The following is a 24,229-nucleotide window of genomic DNA, read 5'->3' as shown; positions in this document are numbered from 1 at the left end:
CTTTCTAAGTAACTCCAATGATAATATCTCCTTTGCATTGCACTTGCACTTGGTTGATGAATATTAATAAGGTCGTGCTGGAGTTGCTTGGTAACCTACCCGGAGCGTACAAGACGTAATCTAATTAATATTTATTTGCCAGGTCTTCAACCATAGTAGGAATCGTTGATGCGCCAGTTTAATAGCGCCACCTACTAAAGTCTACCTCGCAGCCAATCAGGTAGGTCTTCTGGACACACGTCAAGTTGCGTAATCAATATTCATAAGACGACCTTCAACGTAGTATAATTCCTCAATCCGGGATCTAGCGAAATGCAAATAGCGTGAGCCAGCTGTGTGTGCTCTTTGCATCCCCGCGCTCCCGTTGGCTACATCCTCTGTCAATAACAACGAGCTCGTTTCAGGAATGGTGGTTTCAACCGTAACAGCTGTACGGTTTGTCAGTTCTGGTGTTTAGTGATTTAATCTATCAGAAAAGGGATTGGCGAATTAATCGAAACATGGTATGTAGCGATATGAATGCGTTTGTACTTGTGTTGTATTTATTTTCTTGCCACTATTCAAGTAGCCTAAATATTTTGCTCTGTAGTTTACAGTATCATCGGCTGTGAAAAAGCGATGGAAATAAGGCATTGCTCAAATATGTAATTCTATAGGTGAATAATTATTGTATTGCCTTTTTGTGTGGTAAAATGTAACCTATGCAGGAAACCACAGCTCATGTTTTGACTTACGCACAAAACGCACTACAGTATTTAAATAGGCTGAATTGGTAAACAATAAGAAAGTAAATAATGCATTCTTCTGCGCTATATTTAAATGGCAGAAGAATGCATTATTATGTGTATAGTCACAGATAAAGACATATTAAATTTGTATTTGTATTTCACATCTCTCTCTTTTTTGGCAGTACGGTTTTGTGAACCACGCACTGGAACTTCTGGTGCTGAGAAATTATGGCCCAGATGTGTGGGAGGACATCAAGTGAGTTAAATGTACTTCTATATTACATCAATGTGTTATTGACAATGATATTGGCACTTTTTTAAAAATTGAAATCTAAAGCTACTGAAATAAAACAACATTTCAACAATTGCTATTTCATTCTCTTTATATAGGGGGAAAAGTAGTTGCATTTCCAAATAAATGTTTTATATTGCTCAGGATGTTGTGATAGCCCAGCCTTTACTACCAGATACACTTTTTCATTAATTCAGACTCAGAGCATGAGAAGTCACGCATTACATGTCTTGGGATGAGGTCACATGCGTACAACTTTTTCCTCTTGCACAAATAGTTATTTTTACTTCCTCCAGCTCGCTCTTTGACATGACTTTTAAGAGCAGTCTTGTCAAGTCACAGCTGTGCTTAATGTAAACATAAGTTTTAGAGTCTGTTTAGGCTCAAGTCGTAAGCTTGAGTCTCATTCAATGTTCTGGCAACATTAAAGGAGTAGTTCACTTTCAAATACAAATTTCCTGATAATTTACTCACCCCCATGTCATTCAAGATGTCCATGTCTTTCTTTCTTCAGTTGAAAAGAAATTAAGGTTTTTGAGGAAAACAGGCAACCAACGGTTTGAAGGTCCAAATGTTAGTCTCAATGCAGCTTGAAAGGCTCGACACAATCCCAGCCGAGAAATAAGGGTCTTCGGTCATTTTCTAAAAAAAAAAGATATATATAATATACTTTTAACCACAAATGCCCGTCTTGTACTATCTCTGAGATGCGCCACGCATTACGTCATCACGTTGGAAAGGTCATGCGTGACATCGTAAAACATCCAGATATGCACACGTATGGACCATTTTAAACAATCAACTGACACAAATACTTATAAATATGTGTCATTCAACATACAATAACTTTGAACGGTCCTCCTACTCCAAACTTGTAAACACTGGGTCTTCCGACTACGTCACGCATGACCTTTCCAACGTGATGACGTAATGCGTGGCGCATCTCTGAGATAGTACAAGACGGCATTTGTGGTTAAAAAGTATATAATTATTATTATTATTTTTAGAAAATGACCGATCGTTTCGCTAGATTAGACCTTTATTTCTCGGCTGGGATTGTGTCGAGCCTTTGAAGCTGCATTGAGACTTTTGAACCTTCAAAACGTTGGTTGCCATTGAACTCCATTATATGGAGAAAAATCCTGGAATGTTTTCCTCAAAAACCTTAATTTCTTTTCGGCTGAAGATAGAAAGACATTGACATCTTGGATGACATGGATGTGAGTAAATGATCAGGGCATTTTTATTTGAAAGCAGCATTTTTCATCGAGGTTCAGTATTACCACAACAAGGTTAGCAGCATATCTCAGAGCAGTGTACCAGGCATGATTAATGATGTTTCTTGTTCTATTATTAGGTTAAGTGTTTTCCCTTGTTGATTCTGTTTCAACTTTTTGACTGAACTTCTCTTTGGTCATTCTTGGTCAATGCTGATTTTTTTCAGCTCAGTTATGGTCAAGCAAATCAAATTTTTTGACTGAAAAATTTAAAATTTCTATTTTCTAGGCATATGTTTTTTCTGTTAATTTGATAATGTAATAGTAATTGCTTGATGTTCTTAATCTTTCATATTATCTTTTTTTTTCAGGAGAGAGGCTCAGGTTGATGTAGAAGGACAGTTTCTGGTCAGAATTATCTATGAAGATGCCAAAACATATGACCTTGTGGCTGCTGCAAGCAAAGTACTGAGTACGTTTTTTTTTTTTTTTTTTTGAAGTATGGAGATGATAATTTGCTAAAAACGTAAATTAATTAATTAAATATATAATTTTTAAGTGTTATTTAAACAGATTTGATTCATTATAAAGGTTCTATTAGTTCACAGGTTGATGCAGAACAACATCATGATTAACTGTAACACAATAAAATGTAGCAAAATTACTTAGTTTGAATGTAAAAATCTACTAGATGTTTTTGATGATAATTTTTCTTTTCCTTGTTGATTGAAATATGATTTCTTCTCCACTAGAAATAGATGCTGGAGGCATCTTGCAAATGTTTGGGAAAATGTTCTTTGAGTTCTGTCAGGAATCTGGCTATGACACCATTCTCCGAGTGTTGGGCTCTAATGTCCGTGAATTCTTACAAGTAAGAGGCTACTGTTTTTATCACCCAAAATCAGTAGCAGCAATGTCGAGGAAGTGACGCAAGCAGCACTTTCTGTTTTCTATTTCACACATTGCATGTACTGTACTTTTTGTGAGGGTGATTTTTAGAATAGTTAAAAAAAAATAATAGACTGGGTCAGTTTTGTTATTTTGAACAATGGAAATGGTAGCCTATGTTTTGTGTCAGAAGTGACAATAACTTCATCAGCGATACATTTGAAATAATCTTTAATTTCCTTTCACTACCAATTTGTGAAGTAATAACATGAATTACAGATTGTGTTTTTCAAAGAAAGTAATTTATTTGGTTTATTTTGTGAGAAATTCTATACTAAGGCTGTGTCCATGTAGCTAATGGTGTGAGTTTCTTTAAAAATAGAAACACACATTTTCAGCATCTTAGCTGTTTTTCAGCAGCTTAGTTTACAAAATAATTATGTATTTTTTAAATGTATTATTTTTTCATCATTATTTATATATTTAAAATACATATAATAATGCATTTCCATGTTTTTATTTCTATATTTAAATATTCATTTAAACTCATTACTGCAGGTTATCATATAGTGTAAATTTCAAATTAGTTGTACATTTGTGTTTAAGTGTGATGCTGCCAGCCTAATTGAGATTCTCATATTTTTTAAATGACTAGATTAATTTCACTACTTTAAATATTGAGTCGCATGTAACTTAGTACACCTCCTTTCCTTGCATTCACTTATTCCAGCTAAGCAAAAATCTCCTCTTTGTATTTCCTCATTGAGATAATCTTGTTCTCTCCTTCAGAATCTGGACGCATTGCATGACCATCTGGGCACCATCTACCCTGGCATGCGTGCACCATCCTTCCGCTGCACGGATGCAGAGAAAGGGAACAACCTTATTCTACACTATTACTCTGAGAGAGAAGGTCTTCAGGACATCGTCATTGGCATCATCAAGACAGTTGCACAGCAGATTCATGGAACTGAGATTGAGATGAAGGTCTGCTTGTTCTGTGCCTATCCATTGATTATCCTCTCATATAGATTTTGCTTTGTTCCTTGAATTGTCTTTAGCCTGGCAGATTCAGATTGGTTGCAAAGATGGTCCTGTCGTCAGTTCTTATACCCCTAATCAAAAGACAGGTCTGATTATACATTAATATTAAGATAGATAGATAATATTAATATAAAATATTACTATTTTTAATACATGTTAATCCTAATCAAATAAACGCATCCTTGGTGAGCATAAGATACTTTCAAAAACATAAAAAATAATCTTATATATAATGATACATTTAAAAACAAAATGGTATTTTTACATTAAAGTAAGTGCAAAAATCTGGAATGATCAAAACATTACTGGAAGTAGACTAGAAGTAGATTTAGTCTCATTCTCACAGAGAGGCTCATCGATACATAACATAATGATGAACTCCCTGCATTTTATTCTTTGTCACCGTGCTTCACTCTCTGCCTTATTTTCAAATAAATCCCCCTTACCCAATAAGAGCTAATCATCCCCCAGACGCCAGACTGCTCTTTCCGTCCTTTTCTCTCCATCTGGGCTTAGTGTGAAATGAGGGAGTCCAATTGACAGACCCTCGAAATGCAACACCTGACTTGTTGAAAAAAAAGTTAGCCATTGTCGTCATGGTGACGGCAGGCCAAAGAAACAGTGACTTGACGTCAGTGAAATGGGCTCAACTTCAAGCTGAGAGAGAAAAAACAACAGCTTCTCTTTATTCAGCCCAAGCTGATATGATGTCTACAATAAAAAAGCTTTTAGGGCCATTTTCAGTGATATTTCTACTTTTGGGGCCATTTTCAGTGATATTTCTGAAGAGAAAACAGTGAGACACTGCAATGAGTGTCTTCATTACGTAAAAAATCCCAAAGTTATTTCTGTATTTGCCTCATACTCAACACACTACACATTCTCCTTTATTAAACACTCAGACACACCTGAAGCTGTAACTTTCTTTTTGCCTAAACGCTATGCAAGGACTGAAGACTCTGGGCTCTTAGCACTTAAAATGATATTGTTTGGAATCACAAGATACCATTAGACTCTGTCTTTTTTGTTCTTAAAAGGAATATTCTGAGTTCAACACAAATGAATCTCAATCAACAACGTGTGTGGCATTATGCTGATTACCACAAAAAAATCATGTGGACTAATCCTTAATTTTCTTTAAAAAGGTAAATCAAGGTTACATTGAAGGCATTATAATGGTGCTAATTTTTGAAGGATAAAAAAGCAAATAATGCAATTTAATATAAAGCTTATTTTATGGACGCATTTAACTTAATTTATTTTATTTAGTAACACCTTAAAATAGGTATCATTAGTTAACATTAGTTAATGCATTAGCTAACATGAACGAATAATGAGCAATATATTTTGAAAGCATTTATTAAACTTTCTTGATGTTAGTTAGTAAAAATAAAATTGTTCGTTGTTTGTTCCTGTTCCTGGTCACAATGCATTAACTAATGTTAACAAACACAACTTTGGATTTTTGAAATGTATTAGTAAATGTTAAAATTACCATTGACCAAGATTAATAAATGCTGTAGAAGTATTGTTCATTGTTAGTTAACTTATGTTAACATTCCTTGGAAAGGACTTTGGTTCTCTTTTGAGGGAACTCCATGCTGTCTGATTGATGATGTTATGGGGAACGCCTCGGCGTGATTGCATCTTAAGCACATGTGCAACTATTCCAGTTCTAATTGACTCAACGTGAAGGTGTACCACAGAAGTTAAACCTACCCCGTAACAAAGCAGTGTTAGAGTCTGTGTCTTCTGCAATCGCTCTGTGTAACATTGTCTGTCTTATTTGGTGTTTGTTTGTCCCGTAAGGCCTCAAAAACATTAGTTATAATGGCAAATGTGCTGTTTAGAATGTGTGTGCCATCCTGCCCTTGCTATATTACCGGTGGGGACACACACAATCTGTGTGTTAGCTGCTTGGGTGCGGAGCTTTCAGTCAGCTCTCGAGGGGGCTCACTGCTCATTGTGATCGGCTGCCGCTGAGAACACCCCGCTACCGCCTGGCCTTCTTTGAGGAGAGTGGCCAGGTCCGCGCCCCTCGTGGTTCAAGTCCCGTATCGGCACAGTGTGCACGCTCACAGTGTGCATGCTCCTCCGTGGATCCCTCAAGAAAACGATCTGATACTACCCCTACCGCCATAGGCATTTCTGGGTGCAGCAGTTTCCATAAAATTCATTACTCAGCATCTGCCTGAGTAAGTTGTGGCACTGGGAGGCTCGCCCCCTCTGAGAAGGGTTCTAAAAGGAATGTCTTAGGTTGTTCCCTGCCGGTCATTCGCTTCAGGGTATCAAGCTTATTTTTGTCTCAATGGGTCCTGCAAGGTATAGAAAATAGGTACAGAATTCAGTTTCGTTCTCTTTATTTACAGTAGTAGGCCCAGATCAGGCTCAGGTGCTGGAACAGGATTGGTTTACACTTTATTTTAATGTCTCCCTGTTACAGTGTAATTATACATTTAAGTACTAAGTAATAGTAATTAACTACATGTTGCATGTAAGTATGCCTATTTAATAGTTATTACAAATAAATACAAATATGTGTAACAAGGACACATTAAAATAAAAATGTTACCCAGGATTGTTCAGTCTCTCTTGGCGAAGAAGGCAGTGGAGCACATTCCTTCTCCCGATAGGGTCTCCGGGTTTTACAGCCAGTACTTCATAGTTCCAAATAAGGAGAAGGGGTTGCGTCCCATTTTAGATCTGCATCAATTGAACCATACTCTGAGGACATACAGGTTTAAGATGCTTACGATTCAGCTCATCATGACTCAAATCAGGTCCGAGGACTGGTTTGTCCCGATGGATCTAAAGGACACATACTTCTATATATCCACCCTTCTCCAACACAGAAATTTAATCGAATTCTGGCTTCCAGAAAGGGGGCAGGGAGCAGGAGGTCATTTGCATTTAAAGGTACACAAACGAAAATAGAGTGTTTTAGTTTTTGCTCACACCCAAATAGGGACAAATTGGATCTGAAATGATCTCTGGGGTATTTTGAGCTGAAACTTCACAGACACATTCTAGGGACATCAGCGACTTGTATTAAGTCTAGTAAAAAGGGGCATAATAGGTCCTCTTTAAAGTGGAAAGTATTCACTTTATGGTGCAGAGAACACCAGTTGGACCCACTACCCAGTGACTTCAGTGCTGAAGTTCCTTCTGGAACGTTTTTTCAGTTGGTCTATCCCCCTCCACGTTTAAGGTTTACATGGTGACCATAGCTGCCTTCCACGCACCATTAGGCGAAGGGCTTTTGGGGAGACACCAATTAGTAACTTTTTTCCTATAGTTTCAGCCTGGGATTTGTTTGTGGTTCTAGAAGAGTTGTCCCCTGCTCTCTTCGAAACCCTGAACTCTGTGTCGAAAAAGATGACTGTCTCCTGTCTTTCAGAAGTTTCCCTTCAAGAGTTGTGTGATGTAGCAGGCTGGTCCTCTCCACACACATTGGTCACATTTTTTAGCATGAATATGGACTCTAAAACCAGAGTCTTAAGTGCTTTCATCCTAAGTTGTACTCTGATTGACTCACACTAGGACATGCATTTGTCGATTTTAAAACAAAATGTCTCAGGTTATGACTGTATCCATGGTTTCCATCACCTTGCCATACGCATGCCTGTGAGCTATTTGCTTCAGCCATTCATAAGCTAACGCTGTTTTGTTCCAGGTATCCTATATAGCTTCAGAGGTATATGCTGTCACACATCACAGGGTTGCAGGTGTTGTGCCAGTCAGAACTGGAATAGTTGCACATGTGCTTTAGGCGCTGTCACGCCAAGGCATAAAATTGAAAAATTGACAATTGAAACTTAAGTAGAACAGATAACACTCAGTATGCAGAATTTTGTTCATCCCTCTTTGATTTCCCAGAGTCATTATCCAATTTACTAGTGTACAAGTAACCTTCATTCCCTTGATAAACATCAACAATAGTGGCAATACTTCAAACTAAAACATACATTAACAAATATCTCAGGTAATGAACCCCCACCCCGAATTCATTCATCCAAGATGCACACGAAATTGCGAAATCACTTATTTTACAGTTATTATACATTATATACTCAAACTTTTTAATAGAGAATTGGAGCACTTGTGTACCACTTTTGTTAATAAAGCAGATATGCTTATAGGCCCATGCAGATAATCTCAAAAAGGGAAAACAAACACTATTAATCAGCTTTGCCGATATATCAGCCCAGTGTTTTATTATCATTGATATACTAATTATAGTTTTTGTTTGTGTTACTATTATATTTTGAATTATGTTTTATTTTTATATTCTATGTTTTCATTTTAATTTTAGTTAAAGCTTTAATAATTTTGTGTTTTTGTCATTTTTATTAGTTTTTTTAATTGTCTATATAGTTATTTTCATTTCATTTTTGTTTTATTTTATTCAGTGTCAGTTATTTTAATTCTTCAAACTAAACTAAATAAAAATGAAAAATGTTGCCTTGGCAACAAGCTGTAATAAAAGGTGTTTTTATTTTTTTTATTTTTTATTTAACGTTTATTTTATTTCAAGCAATGGTTTTTATAGTTTTAGTTAACTATAATAACCCTACAAGTATTTCCTTTCTGTTACCTTCATACCATGTTTAATGTTTGGAAATGTATTCTCCAAATGAGACTCTAAATCTGTTATTTGTGGGGGTGTACCAGGTTATTCAGCAGAAGAGTGAAGAATGTGATCACATTAAGTTCTTGATTGAGGAGAAAGACTCAGAGGAAGAGGCATTTTATGAAGACTTGGATGGTTTTGAGGAGAATGGGACTCAAGAGACACGGATTAGTCCATACACCTTCTGCAAAGCTTTCCCATTCCACTTGATGTTTGACAAGGATCTCATGCTGTCACAGTGTGGAAATGCTATCTTTAGAGTTCTGCCACAGGTCCGTCTGCTCATAAAATATAGTTTATTTTATTAATAAAAGAGAGAAATTTAGAAAGTATATATAAAGTGTGATGGAGTAACATGTTAAGTTATGTGTGTCATCTTCCAGCTGCAGCCTGGCGTCTGTAACCTGTCCTCAGTGTTCTCTCTGGTGCGGCCACACATAGACTTTAGTTTCCATGGCATCCTGTCTCACATCAACACTGTCTTCGTGCTGCGGAGTAAGGTCTGTCTGCCTCAAAACACATTACATATAGTCTGATATAAAAACCACCAACAATCATTAACAAAAATGTGGTTAATATGTTCTGACACAAGTGTGTTTATCAGTTCTATGTTACATGTCACACACTCATATACAAGTACAAGGATTAGAATGCATGTTGTAAGAAATATGAACATTTTAATTTGTTAAATACAAATTTAGGTTTGTTAATGGTTTCATGTAGGAGGGCCTGCTAAACGTAGAGACTGCTGAGAGTGAAGATGAACTTACAGGAACAGAGATCAGCTGTCTCAGACTGAAGGGCCAGATGATTTCACTTCCTGAGACTGAGAACATCCTTTTTCTGTGCTCACCAAGGTAGATGGAAAAGACTAAAGTATTACCAATAAAGCACATGGTTTTGTTAGCTTAAACCAGTGGTTTTCAACTGGTTTGGCCATGGGACCCCATTTCCCCATGGTCATTAAGCCGTGTCCCAATTTATGTTTATACATATAACATTTATTTTACAAAAATGGTTGACACACACAATTACCGTCCCACTTTACTTAACATGCACATACATTTTAAGAATATGATTAAAGGGGTCATGAACTGCATTGTTTTGTTGTTTCATAATGTTTCCTGGGGTGCACTTATAATGTTATTATGATTATTACTTAAAAAATGGTCATAATTTAGAAATAAAAGGCATTTTCCTAGCCTGATTTTAGTCTCTGATTTGAAAGCTCTGTTTGAAGGGCCGTGTCTGCTGAGAGACCAGTGTAAACGCCCACTGCTGTGATTGAACAGCTGTGCATATGAAATAGCTAGTATTACATGTGGAACTCTCTCAAAAACTTTAAGCACGTTTTTACTATTACAGCTCTCAATGTTAAATGCTCATGAAAAGTGATAATAGCATTACAATTTGATCTATGGCATTATATTTAGATTGTGGCATTAAGGGTTTTAGTGATGAGCATAGCCGATCGATCACAGACATGTATGCAGCGATCTTGTCATTGCAACTTGATTTCTGCACACTAACGAATGCTTTCATCATAACAAACAATGCAAACAGAATGTAAATAAGAGATTCGTTGAATATTATGGGAGTTTTGGCGCAAGTCCAGAACTCAGTCACTGATAAACATGCGCTGTTTGATTCACAGCTCCAGCACGCGCTGTTTGATTAACAGCTTCAGCTATTGTTAACAGAGCGTTCTTTGATCGCTTTCTATATATAATTCAATCAGTTTAAATAACAGATTATTTACACCCTTCTAAGAGAAACAATATAAAGTTGACCGTTTAGTCACTGGTTTGATTTAGTGACAGGATAAAGAATATCTGACTATCGCTACATGAATCATTACATCAGAAATCACTGGTCACAGATGAGGCATTAGAATCAACAGGGTTACTTACATGTTGTGGCAATACAACACTGTCGAGTCCATATCGTAAATACCTGCGCCGAATAGTTTATTACAAAAAAACTAGAGAGAACCGTGGTTACGTTAGTAACCGAGTACGTTCTCTTACGAGAGTATCTCTCGTACTCCGTCATATCTTACGCTATGGGGAACACAATGGAAAACGCGGTGCGTACTGGGGTCCTGCGCCGTTTGCTGATTGATTTACCAAAGAATCCAGTGAAATGTACCGAATACAAATAAATAATGCTCAACTGAGACATTCACAATGTTAAAAATAAATATCCACATTCCTAGCATTAGGATCCTTTGGAAGGTAATGTTATTTTTAGTCCAGTGAGTGACCCTGTGCTCTTCTCTCTTCCTCATCTCACTAACGCCAGTGGGCGGAGCCAACGTTGATTTTCTTCTGGCAGCCTTTCACTACCTTATTATGTCATAAACAGGAACATTCCAGGACGAGTCGTTCGCTGGGCCTGGTGACAATAAAAGCTGATTTTGGACTAACAAGGAAGTTCTCTTACGAGAATATCTCTCTTACGAGAGTATCTCTCGTACTGCGTAATATCTTACGCTATGGGGAAAACGTACTCGGTTACTAACGTAACCTCGGTTCTCTCTAGAGAGGGAACGAGTACTGCGTAAGAAAGAGTACTGCGCTATGGGGAAAACCTCTTTTCCACGAGATATTGAAGCCAAAAATTATCTTAATTTTGAATTAATGTAAAACGCTGTGCAGCAGCATGCAGACATAGGCAAGACGGCTTGCGCGCCCATTGGCTGCCCTGCGGCAACAGCAGCAGCCTATCGAGAGTGGCCCTGCGTGACACATATCCAATGGGGGCATTTCGCGCCCATTTCGTCACGTCCCGCCAGAAAGGGCGTGGTCTAGCCCTATAAATATAGCTCGATTAGGCTGGTACAACTGGTTTTCATCGCCGAAGCGAACCAGAGCTGTGTATGCACGGCAAGATACGCAGTACTCGTTCCCTCTCTAGAGAGAACCGTGGTTGCGTTAGTAACCGAGAACGTTCTCTTACGAGAGTATCTCTCGTACTCCGTCATATCTTACGGAAGATATGGAACACAATGGAAAACGCGGTGCGTACTGGGATCCGACACCAAAGTCCCAAGGCCAGTAGCCCGGGGCTCATATAGTGCATAATCACCATAGACTCACAGAGAGTCGGAGAAGAGAGGCTGCAAGCATCATTCCCCATGAAATAGCATCCTACAGGAGCTAGTTATGTGTTCAGCCTGAACTGGGTAATAGTACGGGTTATTCAACACCCATGGAGCTGTTTTATCGCTCAGTGAGCGATGCACAGGCAAAACTCAGCATCTGGGCCAGCACAGTGGGGCAGATAGCACTGAATTCTATACCGACAGAAGCTTGGCTTGTAAGGCGGAAACCTCTAGGTTATAACACCTTATACATGTAGACGGCGAGGCCCAGCCCGCAGCCGTACAGATATCTTGCAAGATAACCCCACTATACCACGCCCACGACGAGGCCATGCCTCTCGTGGAGTGCGCTCTGACACCCAAAGGACACTGCAGGCCCTTAGAAGTGTAAGCCAGTGCTATGACGTCGACTATCCATCTGGATAGGCTCTGTTTTGATGCGGCCAGTCCCTTGGAGCGTCCGCCAAACACAACGAAGAGCTGCTCGATCTGTCTGAAGACAGACGAGCGGGACACATAAGCTCTCAGTGCCCTGACAGAGACTCGCATCCTCCTCCTCATCATGAACCGAGAGAGCGCACAGGGAAATAACCTGGGCCCTGAACGGTGTGTTGAGGGATTTGGGCACGTACCCGTATGTATGACTTTTGAGTCATTAGGCCCAAACTCCATACATGACGCGCTTACTGAAAGCACTTATAAGTCCCCTATGCGCTTCACTGAAGCGAGAGCCAAAAGAAACACCGTTTTGAAAGACAGATGCTTCATGTCTGACAAATAGATTGGCTCGAACGGGGCACCTTTCATGGCTTCCAAAACCGTAGAAAGGTCCCACACCGGGACTGAAGGAGGTCTGGGAGGGTTCAGCACGACTAGGTCGTACACTTTGAGTGTGGAATGGGTCCTGCCCTTATCCAGCAGCTCTTGAAGGAAGGAGAGTACTTCCGTGACCCCGCAGTCTACGGGTGAAAAGCCCTGGGCTTGACACCAGGCAGGGAACACAGACCATTTTGAGGAATAGAGCCGTCAAGTAGACGGGGCCCTCGCCTGCGTGATCGTGTTTAACACTCCCTCCGGGAGGTTAGTGGGTACCCATTGATGGCCCATGCATGTAGGGACCATAGTTGCGGGCGAGGATGCCAAATCGAGCCCTTGGCCTGAGAGAGGAGGTCTTTCCTCAACGGTATTGGCCACGGGGCAGTGCTGGTCAGCCGCATCGGGACTGGGAACCAAGTCTGGTTTGTCCAGAACGAAGCCACAAGCAGCACTGGGCATCCGTTTTCCCTGATTCGTTCCAGCACTTGAGGCAGGAGCGAGACGGGGGGGAACGCATAGAGGGGACAGCGGGGCCATACGTGGGCCAGACGTGAGCTTTTCCCTTGCTCTTGGAGAAATATTTCAGATAGTGAGCGTTCTCGTGGGATGCGAACAGGTCCACGTGCGCTCTGCCGAATGTCTCCCATAGTAGTTGGATCGTCTGCGGTTGCAGCGACCATTCCCCTGCTGGGACATTGTTGCTGGACAGTCTGTCTGGTCCCAGATTCAGGTGACCAGGCACATGCGCCTCTCTCAGTGAAAGCAGGTTGTGCTGAGCCCAGACCAGGAGGCGTTCCGTTAGCCTGTAAAGGTGTGGTGACCCTCTAACTGGGGACAGAAGCGCCGTAGCGCGTTGTCGACTGCCATCATTTCCAGACAGTTTATGTGTAGGAGCTTTTCCCGTTCTGACCACTGGCCAAAGAACGTTCTGCCCTCGAGCAGCACTCCCCATCCCGAGGTGGAGGCGTCCGTGGACACCACCTTCACACCCGAGGGAGTCCCCAGACTCACACTTGCCTGATACCAGTCGGTTATCTTCCAAGATTCCAAAGCTGAAACGCATTTCAGATCGACCCGGAGGCGAAACCGACCAGCGGTCCATGCCCTGGGCGGAACTCGTGCTTTCAGCCACAGCTGCAGTGGGCGCATGCGAAGCAGACCCAGCTGGAGCACTGAAGCTGCTGAGGCCAAGAGGCCCAGCATTTTCTGAAACCTTTTGAGCTGGACTATCGAGCCGCGGCGGAAGGATTTCACGGCATGCTGAATGTCCAGTTCGCGCTCTGGCGACAGACGCGCTGTCATGGATAGCGAGTCCAGCACTGTTCCCAGAAAATACATTTTCTGGCTGGGAGACAGCGAGCTCTTCGCCCAATTGACTGTGAGACCCAGATTCTCGAGATGCTCGAGTAATGTGGCCCTGTGTTCTATGAGCTCTGATTGTGATCGAGCTAGAATCAGCCAATCGTCCAAGTAATAGAGTCTCAGGGGTGCGAGAGCCGCGTCCATGCATTTCGTAAATGTACGGGGTGCCAGGGACAGGCCGAACGGCAGGACTTAGTATTGGTATGCCTGGCCCTCGAAGGCGAATCTCAAGAATTGCCTGTGACGTGACGCTATTTGTATTTCAAAATAGGCGTCTTTCAGATCTATTGACATAAACCAGTCCTCCTGGCGAACATGCGCGAGGATTTTCCTGGTTGTAATCATTCTGAACTGGCGCTTCGCGAGCGCTTTGATCAGCTGTCGCAGATCTAGAATGGGTCTGAGACCCCCGTCTTTTTTCGGTACCAGAACATACCTGCTGTATAGCCCCCCTTCGCTCTGAGCCTGAGATAAAGGTTCTATAGCCCCTTTGCTCAGTAGTTTCGCTATCTCGGCTCGAAGTAGATGAGATACTTCGTTTTTTACCGTCGTTTCGACTCGCGCCGTGCAACGGCGGGGGCGTCGAGTGAACTGCAGCGAATAGCCTCTTTTTATAGTATTCAGCACCCATTCTGATACCCCGGGAAGCTTTGCCCACGCATCTGCGTGAATAGCTAGAGGTAGAATGAAATCTGGGCTCTGGCCGCAGCATAGCGGCGGCCGGAGAGCTCCGGTGTGCTGAGAAATAGACACTGTGTTTGCAGTGTGCGAGGCGGGGGGTGCGCTGATCACAGCCACCTACACAATGGTTTCATAGAGGCACTGGAACAATCATTCATAAAAGGCATTTAACTTTAGTTTATAAAGACGTGAACTCACTGAGTGGTCTGGGGTGTTCACTGATATGCTCACACAAAAATCGCTGCAAAAGATGCTTTCCAACAGATTTTATCGTAGTTTTTATCCAACTCCATTAACTTGTATTGGATGTTCTGTGAGGTACGGTATATCTTTTGCGGGAGCATATCAGTGAACACACCAGACCACTCGGTGACTTTCACGTCTTTATAGGAATTATGAATGATTGTTCCAGTCCCCCTATGAAACCATTGTGTAGGTGGGGGGGGGGGGGGGGGGGGGGGTTGGGGGGGTGCTACCACAGAAACCGAAATTTCTCGGGACAGCAGCATTTGTCCAAATTTCAATCTTAATCGTTCTATTTCATCAGAAACGATCTTGAAACAGGGCTTCAAGTGTAAAATACCGAACTTGTCCTTTAAGGAAAATTTGATTTCTCAGTTCATGAACCATTTAATACTGATGAATAAACAGTAGCCTATAAGTAGGTAGCAGGCCTGAACTAGATTTTGTTAATACGTTAGTAAGTTGGAATGAGCCACAGTCTAATACACAGTTTTGTGTATTAAAAATATACAAAATAACATAAAGTGAAAATGAAGTAGCATTTTGGGGTTACGGAAACGTCTCGGTTACGTATGTAACCCTCGTTCCCTGAGTATGGAACAGAGACGTTCCGTCGTGACGACGAATGGGTTTCGCTTAGAAAGCCTATCAACTGCGAGAATACAATACAAAACGAGCCAATGGCAAAGAAATGCTATGGGTCTGCGGAATTTGCATGGCGCAACTCCACCCCACCTCGTGGGTATAAAAGGAGGATTCCGGCAACATACAGATATGTTTCTTCGCTGAGGAGCCAAGACTGAACTCAGGCGTTCCCTGCGGTACAGTGGAGGTGGTAGGAAGACGGAACGTCTCCGTTCCCTACTCAGGGAACGAGGGTTACATATACGTAACCGTTCCCTTTCGTTGTCACTACAAGTTCCGTCGTGACGACGAATGGGGTTCCAGTCTAATCACGCCACCTTCACAGCTGTCTTCCAGTGCCCTGCGTAATAAGTCTGAGCTCCCTGTCGTGAGACTGGCACGGACGAAGGACTCCTACTTAACACAGGAATACCAAGGTACACTAGGAAGCATATCTCATATCTCAGAGGAAATTCTCAATGGAGAACACTGGGTTGTCCAGCCCGCAGGGTGGAATATTTCAACCTCAGGGGTGGGAAGGTGGCTTGCCAAGGGAAAAACACATGCTCAGAGAGGCTTACAGTGGACATACACATGTGGGGGTCGCCCAGAAGGGGGACCTTGCACACGGAAGGCACCTAGCCAACGTGCAGGCAATAGACACTGGTGTCGATATCAGCAGTGCTGGAGGAACTCAGGGCTTGCGGGGAAGCTCACCTGAGGAAATATCGCATGTATCCAGTCCGTGGAGTGGAATTGCGATCAAGCGAAGACACCTAAGCGGGTCCTAGTACTGGCTGGTTGAAGCGAGTACATGAGGACACTGGCTCCACTCCACATCCGAATGTCTTGGGTGTCGTCCAGTCTGCAGCTCTGCAGATGTCTGTTAGCGAGGCGCCATGCGCTAGAGCCCAAGAGGAAGCCACACTCCGGGTGCAGTGGGCTGTCACACCAAGGGGGCATGGTCGACCTTGCTGCTGGTAAGCCAAAGCAATGGCGTCCACTATCCAGTGAGACAACCTTTGCTTGGAGAGAGCCTTTCCCTTCAGCTTCCCACCTTAACAGACAAAGAGCTGGTCTGAGGTCCTGAAACACTGCGTTCTGTCTACATAGGCGCAGGAAGCACATACTGGACAGAGCAGTGCCAAGGCTGGGTCTGCCTCCTCCAGGAGCAGCGCTTGCAGGTTCACCACCTGATCTCGAAAGGGAGTGGTGGGAACCTTGGACACATATCCAGGTCGGGGTCTCAGGATCACGTGAGAGTAGGCCGGCCCGAATTCCAGGCACGCTTTGTCAACGGAAAATGCGGGCAGGTCCCCTACCCTCTTGGTGGAGGCCAATGCAACCAGGAGCGCTGTCTTCATTGACAGGAACTTAAGCTCCACTGATTGCAGAGGCTCAAAGGGAGCACCCTGCAGGGCAGTTAGAACCACTGAGAGGTCCCAAGAGGGAACGAGAGGAGGGCGAGGAGGATTAAGTCTCCTCGCTCCCCTCAGGAACCTGACGATCAGGTCGTGCTTTCCTACGGACTTACCCTCAACTGCGTCATGATGTGTGGCGATGGCGGCAACATATACTTTCAGGGTGGAGGGAGACAGCCTTCACTCCAAAACATCTTGCAGGAAGGAAAGCACGACACTAACCGGGCATCTCCGGGGGTCTTCTCGGTGAGAAGAGCACCAGTTTACGAAGAGGTTCCACTTCAAAGCGTAGACATGTCTCTTGTACGATGCTCTAGCGGAAGTTATGGTAGCCACCACCGCTGGTGGTAGGGTACTCAAACCTGCCTCGTCCCGTCCAGGAGCCACACGTGGAGGTTCCAAAGATTGGCACGAGGGTGCCACAGGGTGCCCCGTCACTGAGAAAGGAGGTCCTTTCTCAGAGGAATAGGCCAGGGAGGTGCTGTCGCAAGGAGTGAGAGCTTCAGTTCAGGGCTCGGGGTATATAAATGGCTCGAAGCGACCTCAGATGCTTCTGACTCCATAGGAGGTGGCGGGCGAATTGCGACATATGGCGGGAGTGTAGACCACCTGGACGGTTGATGTACGCTACTGTGGCAGTATTGTCTGATCGGACTAGTTCGTGTTGACCCTTGAGCAGCGCAAGAAAGCTGTGCAGAGCAAGGCGTACTGCCAGCAACTCGAGGCAATTGACAATTGACCAAAGGTGCTGGGGTCCTGTCCAGGAGCCCACGGCAGCATGTCCATTGCACATGGCGCCCCAGCCTGTGGTGGAGGCATCTGTTGAGACAACAACATGCCTGGAAACTCGTTCCAAGGGCACTCCGGCCCGTAGAAAGCTGAGGTTCAACCACGGAGTGAAGGTCTGACGGCAGGTCGGAGTAACTTGTACTCGGAGCGTGCTGTGTTACCATGCCCACCTCGGGACTTGGTCGCGAATCCAGAGCAGAAGCAGTCTCATATGAAGCAATCCAAGCTGCGTTGCCGCGGCTGCAGATGCCATATGCCCCATGAGCCTCTGAAATAAATACATTTCAGGCAAGTCAGCAGTGACTGCGCGCGCTAGTAAGCTGTGCGGACATGACAACCGAGTCGATTTCCATACCGAAAAAGATCCTCTGCACTGGGCAGAGTTTGCTCTTCTCCCAGTTTACCCGAAGGCCCAGACGAGCTAGGTGCCGGAGCACTAGGTCCCTGTTTTCGCAAACCTGGTCTCGAGAGGGAGCTAGTATCAGCCAGTCGTTGAGATAGTTCAGAATGCGAACCCTGTGTTCCCGTAGAGGAACAAGGGCTGCCTCGACGACCTTTGTGAAGACGCGAGGAGACAGGGCTAGCCCGAATGGGAGACCCGCGCACTGGTATGCCTGCCCCTCGAAAGCAAACCGCAGGAACGGTCTGTGTCGAGGGAGAATGGAGACATGGAAGTAGGCCTCCTTCAGGTCGATCGCTGCAAACCAATCCTGCGGCTGCACACACTCGAAGATGCGTTTGGCCGTGAGCATCTTGAACGGCAGCAAGTGAAGGGAGTGGTTCAAGACACGCAGGTCCAGGATCTCCCGTAACCCACCGGATTTCTTCGGGAAAATGAAGTTGGGGCTGTAGAGCCCGGACCTCATTTCGGCTGGAGGGACAGTCTCGATCGCACCCTTCGCCAGTAGGGTAGCAACCTCTGCTCTCATGATAGGGGCACTGCCACCGACCATTGTTGAGCGGACTCCCCTGAAGCGGGGAGGAGACTGTGCGAACTGAATCGCATAGCCGAGCCTGGGGACGGCATAGCGTCCCAGTGTGGGGGCACGGTCATTAACCTGCTGCTTGGGCCGGGCGGTAGGGGCGGGAGCCTCAGGAGGGTGCCCTCGGCGGCGAACAGACTGACGATTCTGTGCCGGCGACTGGGTGGAGGCAGCAGCGGGCCGTCGGGGCAGAATATGCTTGATAGCCTCAGTCTGTTTCTGAGCGGTCGAGAACTGTTGGGCAAAGTCCTCAACCGCACTGGCGAAGAAGCCTGCCTGGAATATGGGGGTATCGAGCAGCCGGGACCGCTCAGCATCCCGCATATCGGCCAGGTTCAGCCAAAGGTGTTGCTCCTTGACCACAGCAGTGGACATCACCAAACCCAGAGAGCGTACGGTAACCTTAGTCGCTCGGAGAGCGAAGTCGGTGGTGGCGCACAGCTCATCAAAGAGCCCTGGGTCTGTCCTACCCTTGTGCATATCCCTGAACATCTGGGCCTGGTTGACCCGCTGAATGGCCATGGCATGCAGAGAGGTGGCTCCCTGTCCTGCGGCTCTATAGAATTTCGCCACAAGCGTACACGAAAACCTACAGGCTTTGGACGGGTGCTTAGGATCACCGCGAGAAGAAGAAATCTGAAGACACAGTTGCATCGCAACACAGCGTTCAACCAGGGGGGACCCCAGTGTACCCATGGGCAGCGGCCTCATCAAGGGGAAGAAAGGCGGAGGAGATCAACGAGCGATCACGGGAAGACATGGGGGTCTTCCAGGATTTCGAGATCTCCTCATGCACGTCCGGTAAGAAAGGTATTATACGCCGACGGGGGTCAGCTGCCGCGCCCAAAAACCAAAAACCCCATTCGGAAACCCCATTCGGAAACCCCATTCGAAACCCCATTCATCGTCACGACAGAACTCGTAGTGACAACGAAAGGGAACTACAGTTACCATGTTAAATACACAATGCTAAAATGCTAAAGTACCAGTTACGTAATTTATTGGTACTTTTTGGAAATTTCACGACCTCGCTCATTTCTTTTCTGCTTTATTTATAATGAAGTAAAGTACACTAACCTAAATAGTGTACTTTTATTTTACCTAAATAAAAACACTAATGGTCAGCGATGTACAGCAGAAGTTGGGCCAGTATCTAAAAAATGTTTACATTCCAGTTATTCTCAAGGCTACTTTTAAGCCAAATGCTTAATGCTTTTTTTTTAATTTCAATGACTATGTGTGCTAGTACCTTATTTCACAGTCTGAGATGAGTTGAGGCCACTTACAGTTGAACAGGTTACTTGGTTCAGACACTCTTTCACTGGCAAGAACGACTACTAGAATAATCTGTGTCCTTCCCACTGGTTTAGATTGAATCGTCTGCTGTTTTTTTTAGAAACTACAATAATCGCCACGGCATGCACACAGAGGCTTTGATAACTTATAATGAGACATGCCATTGAAATACTTTCTGATGGGACTTTTATATTGGGGTGTACAGTATTTGACTTTTATTGTTATACTTTTTTTAAAGACAGTTTTTTGGAGAATAACATTATGTTTCTTGACTTTTTGATAATTTATGGGCTTAATCCAGTGTTTTTTCATTTGTGTATATGTAAGTGTAATGAATCTGGATGACCTTACAAGGAGAGGTCTGTACCTGAGTGACATTCCTCTTCATGACGCCACCCGTGACCTTGTGTTACTGGGGGAGCAGTTTCGTGAGGAGTACAAGTTGACCCAGGAGCTGGAGATCCTGACTGATCGTCTGCAGCACACTCTCCGAGCCCTGGAAGATGAGAAGAAGAAGACAGACAGGTCAGTCTTTGACAGATTTTAATATAGAAATACAGCAGTGGCCAAAAATTGTCCACAGGGGATAACGTCTTAGGCTTACGTATCAAACCCAGGTTCCCTGAGAAGGGAATGAGATCCTGCATCAGTTGCTGACACTATGGGGAGGCGTCCCACGGAACATGGTGGCTGAAGCACAGGTTAATTCACGGCAGTCTTATTGGTCAACGGCAGTCTGATGAAGTCACATGGAGCACCCGAGAGTACAAAAGACTGCCTGCATTACACATCATAAGATTTGAATTCTCTGAAGGAAGAGAATCATGCCCTAAGCATGGTAACTTGACTCAGTTTCTCATTCCCTTCTCAGGGAACCGCGGTAACATATGTAACCTTAAGACGTTCCCTTTCGAGGAAACTCAACGCTGTGTCAGTTGCAGATGGTTAATACCCACTACGCCATGCTGACCAATGCCTCTTTGTGCACTGTGAAGGTCACCATGCGAGGTCTCGTCAGGCTCAAGAAATTAAGGACTTGATGGGCCTCAACCCAGAATATCCTTAATGCATCAGCAACCAATTAGGACACATCCTTTGACACCACAGCCTTGCTCCCTAGAAGGCTCAGTGTTATAGGTGCTAGGAAAAATGCTTCAAAGCTTCCATACTCAACCATTTTTTTAAACTGGGATTCCTGCATTAGACTAGCCTGATCCACGGCTACAGGACAGCCCCTAAGAGCAGAGCTAACAGGGGTGACTATAGACATACCCCCAGCTAAGTCCATAGCACTACATCTCGCAGCCGAACCAGGCGATAGATGAAATACAGAGCTGCTCACAGCAATTCTACATATAACCCTTCCAGACCTGAACACCAGCCTAAGGTAGCAGGGTAATGAAGGGAGCATGCATAGGAAGAATTCCAAGAATATCCAGACTAATGAGCTGGAGAGGCAACAGAGAATGGGTCACTAATAGGGGTGGGGGAAAAATCGATTTTTAGATGCATCGTGATGCGGACGTGGACGATTCTGAATCGATTCACAAATGTCAAAAATCGATTTTCAAAAAAAACCTCTTTCTAATAATGTAATATTGACGGAATGCAAAAGGCGTAACTCTGAAGCACAGAAGTGCAGTTCCCGGACAGTCTGTGTTGTGCGCATAACAGAGACGCATGATGGCTGAGCGCAAAATCGTTAAAAGCTTACATATGGAAAATTTGCATAATTTCATTGTGGCCTTTTTTCTATTTTTGTTTTCACATCAATAGGCTGTAAACAGATCTGTTAGAAGTAGGTTTACTGTACTCCACAGTCTCAGTGTGTATCAGTGTGTATCAGTGCAATTCCAGTCACAAAAAGGTACATTTTAACTGTGTTCTCTGCAGGTGTTCATTTACTTTTTTTGTATAAGCTGTTTTTGATTATAAGACTTTGAAGAGTCATAAGTCTTAGACTCTTTATTAGTTATTTGTGTATAAGAGCAACTTTTTATGTTATTAATTATTCAGAATATGCGTAAGTCCACAAGCATTATTTTTGTATGAAAGCTGCTGGTACATAATTCTATATTTTTGTATGAAAGCTGTTTGTGATTTTGCTACAGCAAAATGTTTATTTATTTTTTGTCTGAAGGATTATATTGCTCATTGCACATAACAGGAGGATGTTGGTTAGAAGTCTATTATTTTTTGTTAGAGATTCAGAATATGTTGAAGTTTGTATTCATTTACTACAAGTATGCTGCTAGTACAGGCACAAATTTCTTCTCCTGTTGGTTCTTTGCAATGTTGGGACATATGCTGGCAAATGTAACCTTACAGTTGACTTGTCAAATCACTTCCATTTGTTTTATTAATAAAAGATATTGGAAGTAAATTCTTTATGGGTCATTATAAATACTTTGCTTTAAAAGTACCAAGTAGTCACACACAAAAAAAGATGCACCGATAATCGTTTTAGCATCGCATCGCAGCCCTCTGAATTGTAATCAAATCAAATCGTGAGGTGCCTAGAAATTCCGACCACTAGTCACTAACCACGATACAAACCATTCTGCAAAGACTTTTAGGTAGCCTGGGGATGGGGATCAACCCATTCACAAGGAGCACAATTCTGCTTTGGGAGCGGCAGAGTGGATGGGTCACCATCTCCACACTTCATAAGCACCTACAAAGTTCCTCTGTTGGTATGGTTTGTATTATCACCGCAAGTTCACCAAGGTAGCGTGTAAATATAGTTTCCTTTCGTTGTCACTCCGAGTTACGTCGTATGACGACGAATGGGGTTTCGTTTAGAAAGCCTATCAACTTCGAGTATTACAAAACGAGCCAATGGCAAAGAAATGCCATGGGTCTGCGGAATTTGCATGGCGTAACTCCGCCCCACCTCGTGGGTATAAAAGGAGGATTCCGGCAACATACAGATATGTTTCTTCGCTGAGGAGCCAAGACTGAACTCAGGCGTTCCCTGCGGTACAGTGGAGGTGGTAGGAAGACGGAACGTCTCCGTTCCCTACTCAGGGAACGAGGGTTACATATACGTAACCGTTCCCTTTCGTTGTCACTACGAGTTCCGTCGTGACGACGAATGGGGTTCCAGTCTAATCACGCCACCTTCACAGCTGTCTTCCAGTGCCCTGCGTAATAAGTCTGAGCTCCCTGTCGTGAGACTGGCACGGACGAAGGACTCCTACTTAACACAGGAATACCAAGGTACACTAGGAAGCATATCTCATATCTCAGAGGAAATTCTCAATGGAGAACACTGGGGTGTCCAGCCCGCAGGGTGGAATATTTCAACCTCAGGGGTGGCAAGGTGGCCTTCCAAGGGAAAAAACACATGCTCAGAGAGGCTTACAGTGGACATACACATGTGGGGGTCGCCCAGAAGGGGGACCTTGCACACGGAAGGCACCTAGCCAACGTGCAGGCAATAGACACTGGTGTCGATATCAGCAGTGCTGGAGGAACTCAGGGCTTGCGGGGAAGCTCACCTGAGGAAATATCGCATGTATCCAGTATGGGTATAAAAGGAGGAAGCCGGCAGCAAGCAGATATGTTTTCGCTTCGGAGCCAAGTGTATTCTTCTCTCCACAAGCCATCTCTGAATTGTCAGCTTTACAAACGAGTACCTCGAGTGTTTGTGTGATGGCGATCTACGGCGAGAACGTGCTTCCTGCTGATCTGTTGCAGTGGTCTGCCAGTCGCTACGTTTCTCCCCGGGTGCTTCAACACCTGAGTTTTCTCTCACAAAAAGAGCTTACATGTGGCACGTCTTTTTAAAGATGTCTCGCCCGTGTACTTCTGGTTGCGGCAGATTGGTATCGGACTCTGATGGGCACGAGCGTTGCATAGTATGTTTGGGCATTGATCATGCTAGAGCAGCGCTCGTGTTCTCTCTGTGGGAACATAACCATCGCGTCATTACGGTGGACACTCCGTGAACTTGCAAGAGTGAGAGTCCCCTCATCCACCCCCCGCTCTGCGGCTGGTGGCCAGGGTGACCTGAGGGTTACGGTCTGGAACAAGGCGCTGACTATGTGTCCGCGACCCCAGCCCCTCTCTTCAATGACGGTGCCTGCTAGCGAACTGCTGATTTCCGCGGG

At 44.0% G+C, this 24,229-nt stretch overlaps 1 protein-coding gene across 2 annotated transcripts in view; it reads left to right on the top strand.

Moving 5' to 3' along the window:
* Positions 1-258: 258 nt before the first annotated feature.
* The window catches only part of gucy1b1 (guanylate cyclase 1 soluble subunit beta 1), a 70,346-nt gene continuing 46,375 nt past the window's right edge, over positions 259-24,229 (top strand). Inside the window, exons 1-9 of one of the 2 annotated variants that reach the window (XM_077232423.1) lie at positions 259-503; positions 911-984; positions 2,609-2,709; positions 2,990-3,108; positions 3,915-4,112; positions 8,841-9,071; positions 9,183-9,299; positions 9,523-9,656; positions 20,445-20,642. In XM_077232423.1, coding sequence (XP_077088538.1) covers positions 501-503; positions 911-984; positions 2,609-2,709; positions 2,990-3,108; positions 3,915-4,112; positions 8,841-9,071; positions 9,183-9,299; positions 9,523-9,656; positions 20,445-20,642 — 1,175 coding nt within the window. In that variant the 5' untranslated portion in view covers positions 259-500. The remainder of the gene's footprint in view (positions 504-910; positions 985-2,608; positions 2,710-2,989; positions 3,109-3,914; positions 4,113-8,840; positions 9,072-9,182; positions 9,300-9,522; positions 9,657-20,444; positions 20,643-24,229) is intronic. The other variant, XM_077232424.1, reaches the window with a different exon arrangement.

The sequence above is a fragment of the Siphateles boraxobius genome, unplaced genomic scaffold (assembly GCF_051911475.1).
Source record: "Siphateles boraxobius isolate OS27281-9 unplaced genomic scaffold, OSU_SipBor_1 17, whole genome shotgun sequence".
In the NCBI taxonomy this organism is placed as follows: Eukaryota; Metazoa; Chordata; class Actinopteri; order Cypriniformes; family Leuciscidae; genus Siphateles; species Siphateles boraxobius.
The sequence above is the reverse complement of the archived record's forward strand: the minus strand, read 5'-3'. Positions and strand labels throughout refer to the sequence as shown.